Source organism: Nycticebus coucang, chromosome 7, assembly GCF_027406575.1.
Source record: "Nycticebus coucang isolate mNycCou1 chromosome 7, mNycCou1.pri, whole genome shotgun sequence".
NCBI lineage: Eukaryota > Metazoa > Chordata > Mammalia > Primates > Lorisidae > Nycticebus > Nycticebus coucang.
Genome location: NC_069786.1, coordinates 88020907 through 88039523, shown reverse-complemented (window position 1 = coordinate 88039523; position 18617 = coordinate 88020907). Strand labels below are relative to the sequence as shown.

The following is an 18617-nucleotide window of genomic DNA, read 5'->3' as shown; positions in this document are numbered from 1 at the left end:
AGGAGATGAGATGGAAAGACCACTGTGGTAGGAATAGAAACACCTCTATCCCGTTTCAGTGGCTGACTCATTGAGTAACTTTGTTCCCTCTCTGGGCCTCAGTCTGTTCAAATACGAAAGACGATTTAGAATCACACGGGACCAAAGCTTCGTCCAACCCTCTGATTCTAGAACAGACCCAAGTCACAAAGGGAGAAGAACGCACCATAGCAACCAGGGGCAGAGCTCTCCTGGAGAGTAGGAGGAGGCTGGGCATCAGAGAGGCCTACCCAGGTTTGGCCCTGACCTCTGGCTGAAGCTGCCCTCCTCTGGGCCAGCAGACCCTGCTGGAATTGGAGCCCAGTGAAGTCTAGGAGTTTGGTGTTCGATCCTGGCTACCCATTCTTCTACCCCAGGGGCTGGCTCCCCAGGCCCAGTGGAGTCTGAGAGGGAGACAGGAAACTGAAGACTTTACTTCCAGAGACGTTGACATTGCCAGGGATCTTGAATTGTCTGAAGAAACCACCCAAGAAAGTCAGTGTGTGTCCTGCCCCTCTTTCTCCTGGCATCCTTGGGCCACCTGCCGTGGCAGGAGTGGCTGTTAGACTTAAGAGGGAAGAGGGCGCCCTGCCAGCCCAGCACTTGTAGAATAGAGAGTGGGTGGGAACAGACCTGAGTAAAGTCCCAGAGCCTCCAACACTGACGTACAGGAAAGCCTCAAGTGGGAGGAGAAATGCAAATCCCCCATTGAGGATGGCGTCAGCGGCGTGGTCCTAGGGCCAGTGAGGGGCGATTCTGGTTTTGGACTTGAGCACTGCCTGGGACCTGGGCTGAGAGCGAGCAGGTAAGGAGGGCAGACCACACTTTGGCGTGGCCTCTCCCAAGGAGGAAATGCTTATGCAGGGCGCTGCTGAAACTTTGCTTTCTCTTGGCGTTTGGGCAGTTGCTACACTCTCACCTCTCTAAGGAGGAGTAATTAGGGAAAAGGAGAGTTGTGCTCTGCGCTTCCAGATGCTCTAGAGAGCGGGTGTCCCCGTGGAGCTGCCTGGAAGGCCGGCGCCCTCCCGCGCCCAGCAGGTCTGAGCGGGGTCCGGGGCTCGCGGCTGTGCAGGCGCGCGTCCCCAGTGAGCGCTGCGAAGGAGCGCCTCTGCGCTTTCTTAGCCGGCTTCTCCAGGCCTGTCAAGTCTGACATTGGCTTGATATAACTGGGTTTCAGAGAAAAGCCTGCTGCTCAGGCAGCCAGTGCCTGTGGCTTCGGTGAGTGCCAGAGACGTTTTAGGACAGGTCATCTCCTTTGTAAGCTACGCGGCACCACTAGCTCCCAGACCATGGGACCAAATGCTCCTTTAAAGGACCTTCCAGGTGTGCGACGGGAACCGCCAGGCACTGCAGTTTTCAGAAGCAATGTACACAGTTTTCTTGAGATAGAATTAGCCCGCAGGCGTCTCCAGAGGCTGCAGTTGAGAAGAACGTCCTGGCACTCCTTACACATGCCTCACTCGTCCCTTTCAGCCTAAATTCAGGTCTCTGAAAGGAAGGTTCGGGTCTTAGCAGTGATCTTTTGACGCAGTGTTTATTTTCATAAATAACACTTTCTCTTTTTCTTTTCTTGAATGCGTAATAATTGGACATATTTATGGGATACAGAGTGATATTTTGATACAAGTATACAATTTGTAATGATCAAATCAGGGTAATTAGGATTCCATCAACTGGAACATTTATCATTTCTCTATGTTGAGAATATTCAAACTCCTCTCACTGAGCTTTTTGAAAATACACACTTAATTATTGTTAACCATATTTCACCCCACAATACTACAGAACCTACGGCTTATTCCTTCCATTGGTTATCTGTAAACCAACCGCACCCCACTCTCCCACCCTTCCCAGCCTCTACTAACCACAATTCTACTCTCTACTTTTATGAGCTGTTTTTAGTTGTTGTTGTTTTTTTAGTTTCCACATGTGAGCGAAAACTGCAGTATTTATTTTTATGTGTCTAACCTTATTTCACTTGCCATAATGTCAGGAGTGATCTAACTTTAAGGTAGGTCAGTTCTTGGGTAGGTAACAGATTTTCATCCAAATCATGCCAGGATTTAACAATAGTAATGACTAAAATTATAACGCTATTGTTAGCTTGTGTTCTCTGTTGTCTTTAGTTAGAAGAACTGATGGAGATATAGCAAGACGATGTTGATAGTAGCATGGAAACAAATGTTCCACTTTGTGTGTAATAGATACACACTCAATATATGGAAAAACAAATGGGTCTGGTAGGCGACCTCAGGTTGCCCTTTAGGAGCTGCACACTTTAAGTAGAAGTCATTCTGCCTATTTGATCCTCGAGATTTTTCTTTTTAAAGTTAATACAAATATTAAACTGTTCACCTACCCTGTTCATAGCAATATCAGGAGTGCCGCTCATCTTCATTTAGCAAGCATATATTGAGCACTTACAATTGCCTAGAATTAGAAAGTCCTCATAAAGTGATATGTAAATAAAACATTCTTTTCTCACTTGCTTTCTCTTTACTAAAAACATTGGCAACAATTTTCTTTCTATACATTTTAAATCATATACTGGGAGCTCAGAGAAAAGGTGCTCAAAATGGTTTTATTTGCAACCTGAAGGGTACATCTATGAAATACATGAAATTTATTACCCTGATGTTCTGGAGGCAAAAGGAAGCTTTAGCCTACCTACAAGATATGTTGAAATACTGTGGTGATTAATCATGTAAAAGAGTTTTTTTCTTTGACTTAGAATTGCTGACAAAAAAATCAAAGTTTTGACATAGGAAAAATAAAATACTGTAATTTCAAGGAGCCAAGGTCGTATTAATTTTCCCGAGTTAGGAAGTACGCCTGTAGCTTCTATTTTGGCCGGAGTGGGGTTATGTGGGGGAAACAAAGACTTTTATTTTATGACAGGCTGCCACATATGTATCAAGTGTGGCTTTTCCTCCTAACCATTGTCAGATGCACACTAGAGACAGATGAAAAGTAAACTTTGAAAGCTTTGCCCACCCCCAGTGGATCGTTACAGAGGGAGACATATTTATTGATTTGAAAGTATTTTTAACAAAAAGAGCCCATGGAAAATGCATACATGAAATTCTTCATGAAGCTAAGACAATATTAGACTACAAGGCAGGAACATAAAGCTAATTCTAGAAGCCAGACAAATAAGAAAAAAAGGAAAAAAGATGTGGTAGTTTCATATAAAAGAAGCTTGGGGGGGGGTTGTTTCTCACAATACGAGAAACTAATGAGGGTCTTAGGAGATGAATGTTGAATGTGTTTGCCTTCCAGTTGCTCCAAGTCTAATAGAGGGAGCAAGGGATAGGGAAGGAGCTTATTGAGAATACGAGGTCATGTCGACAGTCTTGGGTAGGGTGTGGGGTGTTTTAGGAAGGAGAACCAAAGGCTTCCTGGAGGAGGTGGACAGGAGTTGATGTCAGAGCAAGGAAGGATGTAGTCTGGTGGCAAAGGAAGAAGGCTGATGTCTTCATTAGGGCCGACTTAACAGAAAAACATAAAGGAATTGCTGCACCTTTTTTTCTGTCTTTAGTCGAGTGATTATAAAAGTAGAAAAATTTTTCTCCAGTTACTTTACTATTGGATAACATTGTCTGATTGAACTCTCAGGAAAGAAGAAATCATATGCCCCAGCCGTCAATCAACAATATTTTAAAACTCCAATTTTACTCCTTTTATAGCATGTCTCAGTGGAATCAAGTCCAACAGTTAGAAATCAAGTTTTTGGAGCAAGTGGACCAATTCTACGATGACAACTTTCCCATGGAAATTCGACATCTGCTGGCCCAGTGGATTGAAAATCAAGACTGGTAGGAGCAAACGTATTTTCCCTAGAAGGCGATGCACAAATGCTTTGTGCTCTAGACATTTGGATTTATTTTATGGTGCACTTTGACTCAGTAGATGCATTCTTTTCAGGTAAAGAACTTCTTCCAGGACTTGGCCAGCCTTCTGAAAGAAGGGGAATTATTGTCCTTTCTGGTTTCATCCATTGTAGATAAAAACTTAATGATCCTAGTGCTTTGTTTTTCCAACATTCCAACATTTTTTTATGTTTCATAAAGCCATCAAGCAAATCTATCAATGACATCAATTCTCTATCACAGACTCAATGTAAATAAATACTTTTTTCTTAATAAGATTCATAGTCTTCAAAGCTTTATTCTTTGTATAATTTATTTATTGCTTTAAGCATCTTATTGAGGCAAAATATACATAACACAAAATTTATCATTTTGACTAGTTTTTAGGAATCTTGTTCAATTAATTATATTCACACTGTTTTGCAACCAGCGCTATCATCCATCTGTAGAACTTTTTCACCTTCCCAAACTAAAGCTCTGTACTCATTAAAGGGTCATATCTCATTCCTCCCATCCCTGCTCCTGGTAACCACTGTTCTATTTTCTATCTTTATGAATTTGACATCTCTAGGTGCTTTATAAAAGTGAAATCACTCAATAGTCATCCTTTTGTGACCGACTTATTTCACTTAGTGTTTTCAAGATTCATTCATCTTTGTAGCATGTATCAGAATTTTCTTCTTTTTGAAGCTGAATAATATTTTATTGTGTGTACATACTGCATATTGTTTGCTGAGTCCATCTGCCAATGGACATTTGAGTTGCCTCCACTTTTTGGCTATTGCTAATAAAGCTGCTATGAATGGGGGTGTGCACGTATCTGTCCAAGTCCTTGCTTCTGATTCTTTGAGGTATATCCCCAGATGTAGAATTGCTAGATTATATGATAATTTTATGTTTAATATTTTGAGGAACTGCCATTCAGTTTTCCATAGTGACTGCACCATTTTACTTCCTACCAGCAATACACAAGAGTTCCAATTTCTATCTTCACCAAGGCTTATTTTCTGGTTTTTAAATAATAGCTATCCCAATGGGATGTGATGTGGTATCTTATTATGATTTTGACTTCAATTCCCTAATGCTTTTTTATGAGCATATTTTTCATATTTACAATTAAATGTTTTAAAACTTTGAAATGCTTGTGACTGCAGAATAGATTTATCACTTTAAAGTTAGTATGGTAAAAAGCAAATATTTCACTAAATTGTCTCCTGTTGCATAATAACTCTTTTATTTTTTAGGGAGGCGGCTTCTAACAATGAAACCATGGCAACAATTCTTCTTCAAAACTTGTTAATACAACTGGATGAACATTTGGGTCGTGTTTCCAAAGAGAAAAATCTACTTTTGATACACAATTTAAAAAGAATTAGGAAAGTCCTTCAGGTGAGAATCCATTCTATTTTTTTCCAAATATTTGTGTGTATGAGTCTTAAATTCAGTTTTTAAAAATCTCATATATACCCTCATATTATTTTCAAAATGGGTTTAAGGGGAAAAATCTGAATTCTCTTATCATGAAAAATTTTATTCTGAGTTTTATTATGTAACATTTGTTTTTCATGAAATTTTGAATATACAATGTGTGCCCTGTACCTGGGAGGGTATGTGTATATGTGGGACTTGGCAAGACAATAGCTTTCCCCCAGCCCTTCCTTGCCTTTGTGTCTTACGGAGCAATTTATTGTTCTCATCATCAGTGAAAACATCATAGGTATGTGTATCCGTCCACGTTTGATTCAAATCTTGCTTCCTTTTAAAGTGTTCTTTGCTTTCCTGCCCCGTTCCAAAGCTTTACCCAGGCAAAGCTCTCCTGTTTGTGTTTCCATAGCGCCCAGAATGTATCTGTACTGTGGCAGTAAGTATATTCTAGAGTGTTTCTATTTCTCTGTGTTTGTCTTCTCCCCAAGCCATGGGCTTCTTGAGACTTGAATTTTAGTATTCAGCTTTGAATTTCCAGCCCCCAGCAGGAGGCTGGAGGTATGGTAGATATGCAATTTTTATTGATGAAGGGGATGAATGAATGAAGAGAGTGAGCGAATCAGGGATCTAAAGAATTAAGGGCAGGCTAATAGGGAATTAGACCCAGAAGTGCTAAGGCCATAAACTCGGAACACCAGCTGCTGTAATATTTACTGAGAGCCTATACAGTATATTAGGTAACATGAGACATACATCATACTATTCTTAGAATCCCAAACTTAACAAGGAATACCTTTAAAAAATTTTATCTAGACTATAGTAGAAATGTGTTTGACATCACTACATTTGTGAAAGGGACATACGTTTTGCCTTTTCTATTGTTTGGACTGTGCTGAGCCCTCTTTGCCCTTGTAATTTCCTACAAATATGAAAGATACTTGGTTAGAGGTAGGAAAATAGTTTATACAAAATGGGATTTGTCACAGCACACAAAGAATTGTCTCTTATAGGAATAAGACAGTTACTGCTGGCCTCATTAGCTTGGTGCTCTAATCAATAAACCTAAAACAGGTTGACATACTATGATCCACACATCAAATGGCCACTGCCCATCTTCCTGTGACCCATAACTAACTATGGCTTTTACATTTTTTCCAGTGGTCAGAAAAAACAAAAATAAATAATACAACAAAATCTAAAATAATATTTCTGACACATAAAATTAGAAGAAATTCAGATTTCTGTGTTCTGTTGGAACACAGCCATGCTCATTGGCTTATGCGTTGTCTATGACTTCCTTTGCACTGCAGTGGCAGAGTTGTGACAGAGCCTAAAATAAAAATGTATATGTGTGCACCTGTAGTCCGAGCTACTCAGGAAGCTGAGGCAAGAGAATCACTTGCGCCCAAGAGTTTAGGGTTGCTATGAACTGTGATGTCAGCGCACTCTACAAAGTGAGACTCAGACTAAAAAAACAAAAATGTGTATGTGTATTCACAAATGATAAACATGTCATATTTATCTGGCCTTTTATAGGAGAGTTTATAACCCCTACCCTATAAGCAAAGATCCTGTAGTCACTTGGCTAGAGAAGCAGAGATGTGTATGCAAATGGGTGATGCATGGTCTTTGGAACCAAGAAGAATCTGAGTTAAAATCCTGACCCTTAAAATGTAGCTTTGGGTAAATCACTTTATCTTTCTGACCTGTGTCTTTTAATGTAAGCTATGATGATTATTACTTACCTTTTGGAATTGTGAGGAAGACTTTTATTCTGGCAAAAGTAGAGTTTCAGTAGAGGAGTCTCGCTGTGGATTGGGAAAATAGCAGACTCTCCTCAGTAAGTTCTGAGCAGGGAGATAAGGTTAGGAGGGGCTCTTCTCTCCTAGCCAGTTCTGTCAGGTGAACCTTGTCAAAGCAGCACTTCTATCTCACCACTTCACTGCTCAAGAACCTGCTGTATCTTCCAGTCACGTGTCAACTGGAGCACAAACTCTTCTGTGTCAGCATGTTTCCTGATTAGACATTTCCCAAGAAACTTCCTCAAGCTCCTCAACATCCCTGTCTCAGTAAAGTAGATCTCCTACTTGTTCCCCAATACACAGAGCTCACTTTTTGAAGGACTCTGAGCCTCTCCATGAGGATCCTATGGCCAGCAATGCTTCGCCACCCCTCCTCCTCCGAGCCAGTGCCACACATCCCTACAGAGCTAGTGCCGGTCCCAGGACACCAAGGAAAGCTCCATCACATGTGTAAACCCTGTTCTCAGCCTCCACAGACTGTGGGCTGTGAGATCAGTGGATCACCCTGCGTCCCTTCCATCTGCTTGGGATGTGTCTACCCAGACCTCAGGGTCTCAACTGACCTCCTTCCCTCCAGTATCCAATGTGGTTCTGCTGCAAACCAGAAATTCAAAAACAATTTGATTACTTAAAATATTTTGAGTTGAAAAAAAGTTCTTGTTCTTTCTTGGGCTCTTGTATGTGTATTTTTATTTATCAACTGTGCTTATTGGGTATTTGTTTTAAGAACATAGTAGAAAATAGTGATAAAGAAAATTGTCAGCTATAGTTTTATAACTAAACAAACCTGCATTTTATGTTTCTTTTTAACCTGTCATATTCCCACTGGGTGGTGGTGTTGTTTTTGATATGATGGATCTTTTTGACAAAACAAGATCCCCCCTCGCTTGCAAAAAAGCAAAATATTCCTCAGAAGACTATTAAAATCATACTTACCTGATTTGACTATTTTCATCCTCTGGGATTCTAAATACAAACCATCTTAAAAATTATACCAAAAAGGAACAAACAATATTATGCTTGGGGTGGGGGGTGCAAGTTAGATTTTTTTTTTTGTTCTTTACAGAGCAGCTGAGTTCTCTAGTTTCAGTATTTTGATTTACTATTTATGTCATCTACTTCCAGTAAGAATTTGGAATGGCTTGTTGTAAAAGACAAATAAAATAAAAGCACTTACTTTTAAAATAAAAGTACAACAAGCTCCCAGGTGGAAGCAGTGAGCACCATTATTCAGCTAGTCTTGGCCCCTTTCTAGGGAGACAGACTTAGGTCAAGCCTGGGAACAAGGACTGCTTGAATCCTGACTCTGCCACTAGTGGCGATGTGGCCCTGGACCAGACATCTTTGGCCTCAGTGTCCTCAGAAATATAAGGGGAAATTACACTGGTACCTACCCCACTGAAATATGAGGAGCATTGAAAGACTTGTTTTTGAATCATGAAGTAAGAACTATGTTAGGGGTTGCTAAAAATATCTGCCCCAGATATTTCAAGAACGTTTTGCTCTATTTCTGGACTTAAAAACACAAAAAACTTATTTTTTAGAGCAGTTTAGGGCTAATAGAAAAATTGAGCAAAAAATACAGAAAGTTTCCATATACTTCCTCCCCATCCCTTTCCCAGGTTCCCCATTATTAACATCTTCCCTTGGTGTAGTTGTTACAGTTGATGAACTGATATTGGTACATTACTATTAGCTTAGTCTAAGACTGTGTTACACACTTGCATGGGTTTTGACAGATACGTGTGCTGTGAGAGCACATATGTCATGCTCTCATCATGACAGCATCATACTGAAACATTGCACTGCCCTGAAAGTGTCCCTACTTCAGCTGTTCTCTACACCCCGCCTGCCCACTGAACCCCTGGCAACTATTGATAGTTTTGCCTTGTCCAGACGTCACACAGTTGGAATAACCTGTGGCCTTTTTGGACCGGCTCCTTTCACTTGGCAATATGAATTTAAAGTTCGTCTGGGTCTTCTCATGGCTGTAGCTCATTTCCTTTTGCCACTGGATGATATTCCCTTGTAAGAATGTATTTATTGTCTGTCCCTTTTTGGCAATTATGAAGTAGGCTGTATGGGCAGGTTTTTGCATAGGCTTTCATTTTAGCTCATTCGCATAAATATCTGGGAGTGTGATTTTAGGACCTTTGTTGTTGGGCTTTTACAACATCTTCCTCACTCAAATAGAGTGACTTAAAGACATTGAAATGGTGTATACATATAATTTTAAAATAAATGCAGCAAAATGCAAAGAAGAGAGTATGAAATAGTAATCTAAAATCTACTGCATAGAAATATACATATTAATATGTGATGAGTATCATTCCGACATCTCTCCGTACGCACACATATGCAGGTGGGAGGCAGGATTGCTACCGCTGGCGCTCTTCTCTCTCTCTCTCGTTCACACCCCTGCACCAGACCTCCCATATCTCTTACCTTACTTTACTCTTCTCTCTTCTCTGTATCTTTTATCAACCTCTGAATGCCTCTATATTTACTTGGCTTCTTGCCATTACAATGTGAACCCCATGAAGGGAGGGCTTTTGTTTCATTTATTGCTATAACTCAGGTGCCCAGTCTGCCTAGCCACATAGTAGGTGTGAAATAAGTTGCTTTTGAATAAATAAATAGGAAGGAATACGTCGATGAAAAAAGAGGCATGTTATAAATATTTTTGGATAAAATTCATCTTTTATGGAATTCAGTAAATATTGGGTTGTTTAAAACATGTGAGTTTTTTTGTATGACTTTATTTATTTTTTATTGTTAAATCATAGCTGTGTACATTAGTGCAATCAAGGGGTACAATGTGCTGGTTTCATATACAATCCAAAATATTCTCATCAAATTGTTCAATGTAGCCTTCATGGTATTTTCTTAGTAGTCTACAAATGTAGACATTTGTATTCTGCATTTGGTAAGTTTCGCCTATACCTATTCTAAGATGCACCGTAGGTGTGGCCCCACCCATTACCCTCCCTCCACCCTAACCTCCCCACTCCCTTCTCCTTCGTTACGCCTTTCCCCATATTCTTTTTTTGTTTGTTTTTTTATTATAATTTTTTTTATTATTAAATCATAGCTGTGTACATTAGTGCAATCGAGGGGTACAATGTGCGGGTTTCATATACAATCTGAAATATTCTCATCAAACTGTTCAACGTAGCCCTCATGGCATTTTGTTAGTTATTGTATGTAGATATTTGTATTCTGCATTTAGTAAATTTCGCCTATACCTATTCTAAGATGCACCGTAGATGTGGCCCCACCCATTACCCTCCCTCCACCAAAACCTCCCCCCTCCCTTCCCCTTCCTTGGCCCTTTCCCCACAGTCTTGTGCTATAGTTGGGTTATAGCCTTCATGTGAAAGCTATAATTTAGCTTCACAGCAGAGCTGAGTACTTAGGATACTTTTTCTTCCACTCCTGAGATACTTTGCTAAGAAGAATATGTTCCAGCTCCATCCATGTAAACATGAAAGAGGTAAAGTCTCCATCTTTCTTTAAGGCTGCATAATATTACACGGTATACATGTACCACAATTTGCTAGTCCATTCATGGGTCGATGGGCACTTGGGCTTCTTCCATGACTTAGCAATTATGAATTGGGCTGCAATAAACATTCTGGTACAAATGTCTTTGGTATATTGTGATTTTTGGTCTTCTGGGTATAAACCTAGCAAGGGAATTATAGGATTGAATGGAAGGTCTAGTTTTAGGTCTCTAAGTATTCTCCAAACATCTTTCCAGAATGAACGTATTAGTATGCATTCCCACCAGCAGTGTAGAAGTGTGCCCTTTCCTCCACATCCACGCCAACATCTCTGGTTTTGGGATTTTGTTATGTGGGCTACTCTTACTGGGGTTAGGTGGTATCTCAAAGTAGCTTTGATTTGCATTTCTCTGATGATTAAGGATGATGAGCTTTTTTTCATGTGTTTGTAGATTGTGCATCTGTCTTCTTTAGAGAAGTTTCTCTTCAAGTCCCTTTCCCACCCTGAGATGGGATCACGTGTTCTTTTCTTGCTAATACGTTTGAATTCTCTGTGGATTCTGGTTATTAGACCTTTATTGGAGGTATAACCTGCAAATATTTTCTCCCATTCTGAGGGCTGTCTGCTTGCTTTACTTACTGTGTTCTTGGCTGTGCAGAAGCTTTTTAGTTTGATCAGGTCCCAGTAGTGTATTTTTGATACTGCTTCAATTGCCTGGGGAGTCGTCCTCATAAAATATTCACCCAGGCAGATTTCTTCAAGAGTTTTCCTTGCACTTTCTTCAAGTATTTTTATAGTTTCATGTCTTAAGTTTAAATATTTTGTCCAGTGAGAGTCTATCTTAGTTAATGATGAAAGGTGTGGGTCCAGTTTCAATCTTCTACAGGTTGCCAGCCAGTTTACCCAGTACCATTTGTTAAATAGGTAATCTTTTCCCCACTGAATGTTTTTAATTGGCTTGTCAAAGATCAAATAATGGTAAGTAGCTGGATTCATCTCTGGATTCTCTATTCTGTTCCAGACATCTACTTCTCTGCTTTTGTGCCAATACCATGCTGTTTTGATCACTATCAATTTATAGTACAGTCTGAGGTCTGGTAGCGTGATTCCTCCTGCTTTGTTTTTATTGCTGAGTAATGTTTTGGCTATTTGAGTTTTTTTCTGATTCCATATAAAACAAAGTATTATTTTTTCAAGATCTTTAAAATATGACAATGGAGCTTTAATAGGAATTGCATTAAAATTGTATATTGCTTTGGGTAGTATGGACATTTTAACAATGTTGATTCTTCCCAGCCATGAGCATGGTATGTTTTTCCATCTGTTAACATCTTCAGCTATTTCTTTTCTTAAGGTTTCATAGTTCTCTTTGTATAGATCTTTCACATCCTTTGTTAGGTATACTCCCAAATATTTCATCTTCTTTGGCACTACTGTGAAAGGAATAGAGTCCTTGACTGTTTGTTTGGCTTGGTTATTGTTGGTATATATAAAGGCTACAGATTTATGGGTGTTGATTTTGTAGCCTGAGACATTGCTGTATTCCTTGATCACTTCTAAAAGTTTTGTAGTAGAATCCCTAGTGTTTTCCAGATATATGATCATATCATCTGTGAAGAGTGAAAGTTTGATCTCTTCTGACCCTATGTGGATACCCTTGATGGCCTTTCCTTTCCTAATTGCAATGGCTAAAACTCCCATTACAATGTTAAAGAGCAGTGGAGACAATGGGCAACCTTACCTGGTTCCTGATCTAAGTGGAAATGATTTCAATTTAACTCCATTCAATACGATATTGGCTGTGGGTTTGCTGTAGATGGCCTCTATTAGTTTAAGAAATGTCCCTTCTATACCAATTTTCTTTTTTTTTTTTTTTTGCATTTTTTTTTTTGTAGAGACAGAGTCTCATTTTATGGCCCTTGGTAGAGTGCCATGGCCTCACACAGCTCACAGCAACCTCCAACTCCTGGGCTTAAGCGATTCTCTTGCCTCAGCCTCCCAAGTAGCTGGGACTACAGGCACCCGCCACAATGCCCGGCTATTATACCAATTTTCTTAAGTGTTCTGATCATGAAGGGATGCTGGATATTATCAAAAGCTTTTTCTGCATCAATTGAAAGAATCATATGGTCCTTATTTTTTTAGTTTGTTTATGTGTTGAATTACATTTATAGATTTACGTATATTGAACCAGCCTTGAGACCCTGGGATAAATCCCACTTGGTCATGGTGTATAATTTTTTTGATGTGCTGTTGGATTCTGTTTGTTAGGATCTTATTGAGTATTTTAGCATCTATATTCATTAGTGATATTGGTCTATAATTTTCTTTTCTTGTTGGGTCTTTCCCTGGTTTGGGGATCAAGGTGATGTTTGCTTCGTAGAATGTGTTGGGTAATATTCCTTCTTTTTCTATATTTTGGAAGAGGTTTAGTAGTATAGGTACTAGTTTTTCTTTAAAGGTTTGGTAGAATTCTGATGTAAAGCCATCTGGTCCTGGGCTTTTCTTTTTAGGGAGATTTTGTATAGTTGATGCTATTTCAGAACTTGATATAGGCCTATTCAACATTTCCACTTAGTTCTGGCTAAGTCTTGGTAGGTGGCATACTTCCAGGTATTGGTCTATTTCTTTAAGATTTTCATATTTCTGAGAGTAGAGTTTCTTGTAGTATTTGTTAAGGATTTTTTGAATTTCTGAGGGGTCTGTTGTTATTTCATCATTACCATTTCTGATTAATGAAATTAGAGATTTTACTCTTTTTTTCCTGGTTAGGTTGGCCAAAGGTTTATCTATTTTATTGATGTTTTCAAAAAACCAACTTTTGGATTTATTGATCTGTTGTATAATTCTTTTGTTTTCAATTTCATTTAGCTCTGCTCTGATTTTGGTTATTTCTTTTCTTCTGCTGGGTTTGAAGTTGGAGTATTCTTCCTTCTTCAGTTGCTTGAGATGTCTTTCCGTTTTCTTGAGGAAGGCTTGCAGTGCTATAAATTTCCCTCTTAGGACTGCCTTTGCAGTATCCCAGAGGTTCTGATAACGCATGTCTTCATTGTTGTTTTGTTCCAAAAATTTTCTTCTTAATCTCGTCTATAACCCATCTATCCTTCAGCATAAGGTTGTTTAGGTTCCATGTTTTTGTATGGGTATGCAGATTCCTGTTGTTATTGAGTTCAATTTTTATTACATGATGGTCTGAGAAGATGTAAGGAATAATTTCTATTTTTTTAAATTTGCTGAGGTTAGATTTGTGGCCTAGGATGTGGTCAATTTTGGAGTATTTTCTGTGGCCTCATGAGAAGAATGTGTATTCAGTTTTGTTGGGAGGAAATGTTCTATAGATGTCTGTTATGTCCAGATGTTGAATGGTTCAGTTCAAATCTAAAATTTCTATGCTTAGCTTCTTTTTGGAGGATCTATCCAGCACTTCTAAAGGGGTGTTAAAATCTCCAACTACTGGGCGGCGCCTGTGGCTCAGTCGGTAGGGCGCCGGCCCCATATACCGAGGGTGGCGGGTTCAAACCCGGCCCCGGCCAAACTGCAACCAAAAAATAGCCGGGCATTGTGGCGGGCACCTGTAGTCCCAGCTACTCGGGAGGCTGAGGCAAGAGAATCCCTTAAGCCCAGGAGTTGGAGATTGCTGTGAGCTGTGTGAGGCCATGGCACTCTACTGAGGGCCATAAAGTGAGACTCTGTCTCTACAAAAAAAAAAAAAAAAAAAAATCTCCAACTACTATGGAAGTGGAGGAAATTGAGTTGCTCATGTCTGTTAAGAGTTTCTCTTATAAATTAAGGTGTGTTGTGGTTGGGTGCATAAATATTAATAATAGAGATCTCATCATGTTGAGTATTACCTTTAACAAATATGAAGTGTCCATCCTTATCCTTGATTATTTTGGTTGGTTTAAAGCCTATTGCGTCTGCGAACAGGATTGCAACACCTGCTTTTTTCTGCTTTCCATTTGCCTGGAATATAGATGACCATCCTTTCACCTTGAGTCTATATTTGTCTTTTAATGTAAGATGTGATTCTTGTATGCAGAAGATATCTGGCTTGAGTTTTTGCATCCAGTCAGCCAACCTGTGCCTCTTTAGAGGACAGTTTAAACCATTCACATTAATTGAGAATATTGATAAGCCTTTCGAGAGTCCAGTGGACATTTTGAATCCTTTTGTGACTGTGGAAGTTGGAATTTGATCAAAATATTCTGGGTGAGTTTACTTTTGTGGTGGAGGATTACGCTGGTCTTTATAAAGGATAGGTCCAGAATATCCTGGAGAGCTGGTTTAGTTATGGCAAATTTCTTCAACATGTGAATGTCATTAAAGTATTTAATTTCTCCATCATCAATGAAACTCAGTTTAGCTGGGTATAGGATCCTGGGTTGAAAGTTATTTTGTTTTAGGAGATTAAAAGTCAATGATTATCCTCTTCTAGCTTGAAAGGTTTCAGCAGAGAGATCCACCGTTATTCTAATATTCTTCCCCTTGTAAGTGATGGTTTTCTTTCATCTGGCTGCTTTCAGAATTTTCTCCTTCATATTAACTTTAGTGAAATTGATTATGATGTGTCTGGGGATGTCTTATTTGGGTAAGTTGTGTTGGAGTTCTGAAACTGTCTGCTATCTGAATTTCAGAATCTCTTGGCATGTGTGGACAGGTCTCTTTCATAATCTCATGGAGAAGATACTTTGTGCCTTGTGAAGCCACTTCGTCGCTTTCGGGGATCCCTATAAGAAGAATATTGGTTTTCTTTGAATTATCCCAGAGCTCTCTGAGACAGCGATCTGTTTTTGCCCTCCATTTCTCTTCCTTTTTGAGAGTTTGGTAGCATTTGAAAGCTTTGTCTTCAATGTCAGAAATCCTTTCTTCTGCTTGCTGCATTCTGTTACTGAGGGATTCTACTGTGTTTTTCAGATCTTTGAGGGATGCAACTTCTTGTCTCAATGTGTCAAAATCTTTGGTCATTTGGTCTTTGAATTCACTGAATTCTTGAGATATCTTTTGGGTTATTGCTTAGAATTCTAATTCAATCTTATTTGCTATCCAGATTCTGAACTCGATTTATGACATCTCAGCTATTTGTGTGTGCATGAGATCTTGTGCTGTGTCTGCCCCATTGATCCTTGAGGGAGTCGATCTACTCTGATTATTCATATTGCCAGAGTTTTTCTGTTGATTTCGCCTCATGATTGTTTTTCACCGTTGCCTCTGGCCATCCTCAGAGTTGGTGAGGTGTCTCTCCAAGATTAGACCCCAGCGGGATCACTTTATTGTTGCTGGATCTTTGTAGGGAGTGACCCTATGTAGTTCTTCTGGGGCTGCCCCAGCCAGGGAGTTCTGTTTGTGGAAGCAGCTCTGTAATGTGACACACCCGGATCCAGCAACAGGGCGGGAGGTGGTGCACACAGTTCTGGGAGTACCAGTGCCCAGTGAGTTTGGCACAGAGAGCCCAAGGCTCCAGCAGTCTCTGTCCAGGAGAAGGTCTCCGCGCAGAGGCAGGGAGGGCTCCAGAGGGCACGCAGCTACCGGATTCCCTGGCTAGACGAGCAGGCCGGTATGGAGACGGGGAGGGAACAGGAGGGAGGATGTGGGGTTGCGCAGCTCCTGTAGTTCCTGGTCAGGGTGTGTGGAGGCCCAGCAGGCGCTGCAGGTCGGGGTTCTCGGGGCAGCTCTTTTTTTTTTTTTTTTTTTTTTGTAGAGACAGAGTCTCACCTTATGGCCCTCTGTAGAGTGCCGTGGCCTCACACAGCTCACAGCAACCTCCAACTCCTGGGCTTAAGCGATTCTCTTGCCTCAGCCTCCCGAGCAGCTGGGACTACAGGTGCCCGCCACAACGCCCAGCTATTTTTTGGTTGCAGTTTGGCCGGGCCGGGTCTGAACCCCCCACCCTTGGTATATGGGGCCGGCGCCTTACTGACTGAGCCACAGGCGCTGCCAGACTCGGGGCAGCTCTTACTGAGGTCTGGGTGGGCACCAATTCGTGGTCACGGCGCAGTTCTTACAGCGGTCTGGGCGGTGCAACTCTTACCAAAATGATGGCATCTTTTATCTTATTGCACATTCTAAGACCACTATAGAGCCTGGGAAATCCAAGATTGAAGTGCCAACATTTGGCGAGGTCCTTCTTGCTGGATCCTCGTGCCAGCACAGCTCCCACACATTTGCAAAAGGCTTTTAGTAGCCTCACCAGTATAGCTGGAAAGGGGCCTTAAAACATGTGTTTTTAAAGAAATATTGTTTAGCAAAGAATTTCCGCTAAAGTTAATCAAAAAATAATGAAAACGCATTAAGAGGTAGATAGGACATGTTTAATTTTTTTTTTTTTTTTTGAGACAGACATTCATTTGTCGCCTGCCTTGAGTGCCATGCATCACAGCTCATAGCAACCTCAAACTCTTTGGGCTCAACTGATTCTCATGTCTCAGCCTCCAGAGCCCGGCTATTTTTAGAGATGAGGTCTCACTCTGACTTAGGCTGGTCTCGAACCTGTGAGCTCCAGCAATCCACCCACCTCGGCCTCCCAATGTTTAATATTTCTTAAACCATACTTAAGGTTTAACTTAATGGTCTTACTTAGGCAGTTATCTATTGATTCCATGCTGCTAAATACCAGGGAAAATTAGCTTCTTCTTTTTTTTTGTAGAGACAGAGTCTCACTGTACTGCCCTTGGGTAGAGTGCCATGACATCACACGGCTCACAGCAACCTCTAACTCTTGGGCTTATGTGATTCTCTTGCCTCAGCCTCCCGAGCAGCTGGGGCTACAGGCACCTGTCACAACGCCCGGCTATTTTTTTGTTGCAGTTTGGCCGGGGCCGGGTTTCAACGTGCCACCCTTGGCATATGGGGCTGGTGCCCTACTCACTGAGCCAGAAAATTAGCTTCTTAAATATGCTTTCACTTCTCATGGCCTCCAACTCCAATTTTTGTCAGTTATATTTTGTTAGTTACATGTCATCCTTTTACGCCTTGCAATGCCACACATCTTTAATTTTACATATACATGGGCTCAGGGCTAACTACCACTTATTTTACCAAAGCTTCTCTATTCCTGAGATTTCACATTTTGACTCATTCTGAATTGCCTAGATTTCATCAAGTAATTGATTCAGGGAAGTATCAATAGTGCTGTAATTTTTGAGAACTTTCATGCTTACCAGTGTATGGTATTTTAAAGGACGCCATGGCTGAATATAAAGCTCTTGAGTTTCTCTTTCTTTCACTTAACTATGTGTAGACATTGATTCATGGATGCTGGGGAGGTGTTAGGCCAACCTGAGTTTTTGCTTATTACTAGGGGAGATAGTGGAGCTATGTTACAACTGAGATGGTGTGAGCACTAACTAGTCAGAAAAGCTGTGGGATCCAACAACTGGTTAGCCCCGCTGATGCACATCCACTGAATTTTGCAATACAATGCAATGCAATGCAATTTTCACTTACTTATAGTGAAAATTCAGACATAATATCAAACAGAATAGAAGGGGAAAATGTGAAGAAGGTAAGTCTCTCATTTCTTAAGAAATTTTCCCCTTCATTAATGTCTTGGTTGAATGGCATGTTTCATGTCATCTTCTCTTTGTGGTAGTTGTACATCTTGATAACACATGCCTCCCGAACTATAGCTGATAAACTGGCCTCTAGTGCATTCAAGTTCCCTGGGTTGGCTACAGCTCAACTGTTGCTGGGCCAGTTGGGAGAAGCATGCATTCAGATGGCCAAAGCTTGTTCCTAGAACTTAGCTTCTCTGTCTGGACATTCAGATGATGCCAATTGAAAAAATCATGGTATAGGAATTCAGCACCCATATTCTACCTCTGCTACTATAAAACATCAGAGAATCCTACCTGTTGTTGCCATTCTATACCCAGATGGTATCATTATCTTTGAAGCCTCTTGTTTCTCCTCCCTAACTCAGTCCACTCTGCTCTCTCCCGACCCAGAGCAAACACTGATGCAAATTTGCATTTATCAGCATGAGATAATAATTTATTGGTGA

At 40.5% G+C, this 18617-nt stretch overlaps 1 protein-coding gene across 1 annotated transcript in view; it reads left to right on the top strand.

Annotated features, from left to right (window-relative positions):
- Nucleotides 1–718: 718 nt before the first annotated feature.
- Nucleotides 719–18617, top strand: part of STAT4 (signal transducer and activator of transcription 4) — a 111929-nt gene continuing 94030 nt past the window's right edge. Inside the window, exons 1-3 of the mRNA XM_053598114.1 lie at nucleotides 719–823; nucleotides 3705–3833; nucleotides 5132–5276. Coding sequence (XP_053454089.1) covers nucleotides 3706–3833; nucleotides 5132–5276 — 273 coding nt within the window. The 5' untranslated portion in view covers nucleotides 719–823; nucleotide 3705. The remainder of the gene's footprint in view (nucleotides 824–3704; nucleotides 3834–5131; nucleotides 5277–18617) is intronic.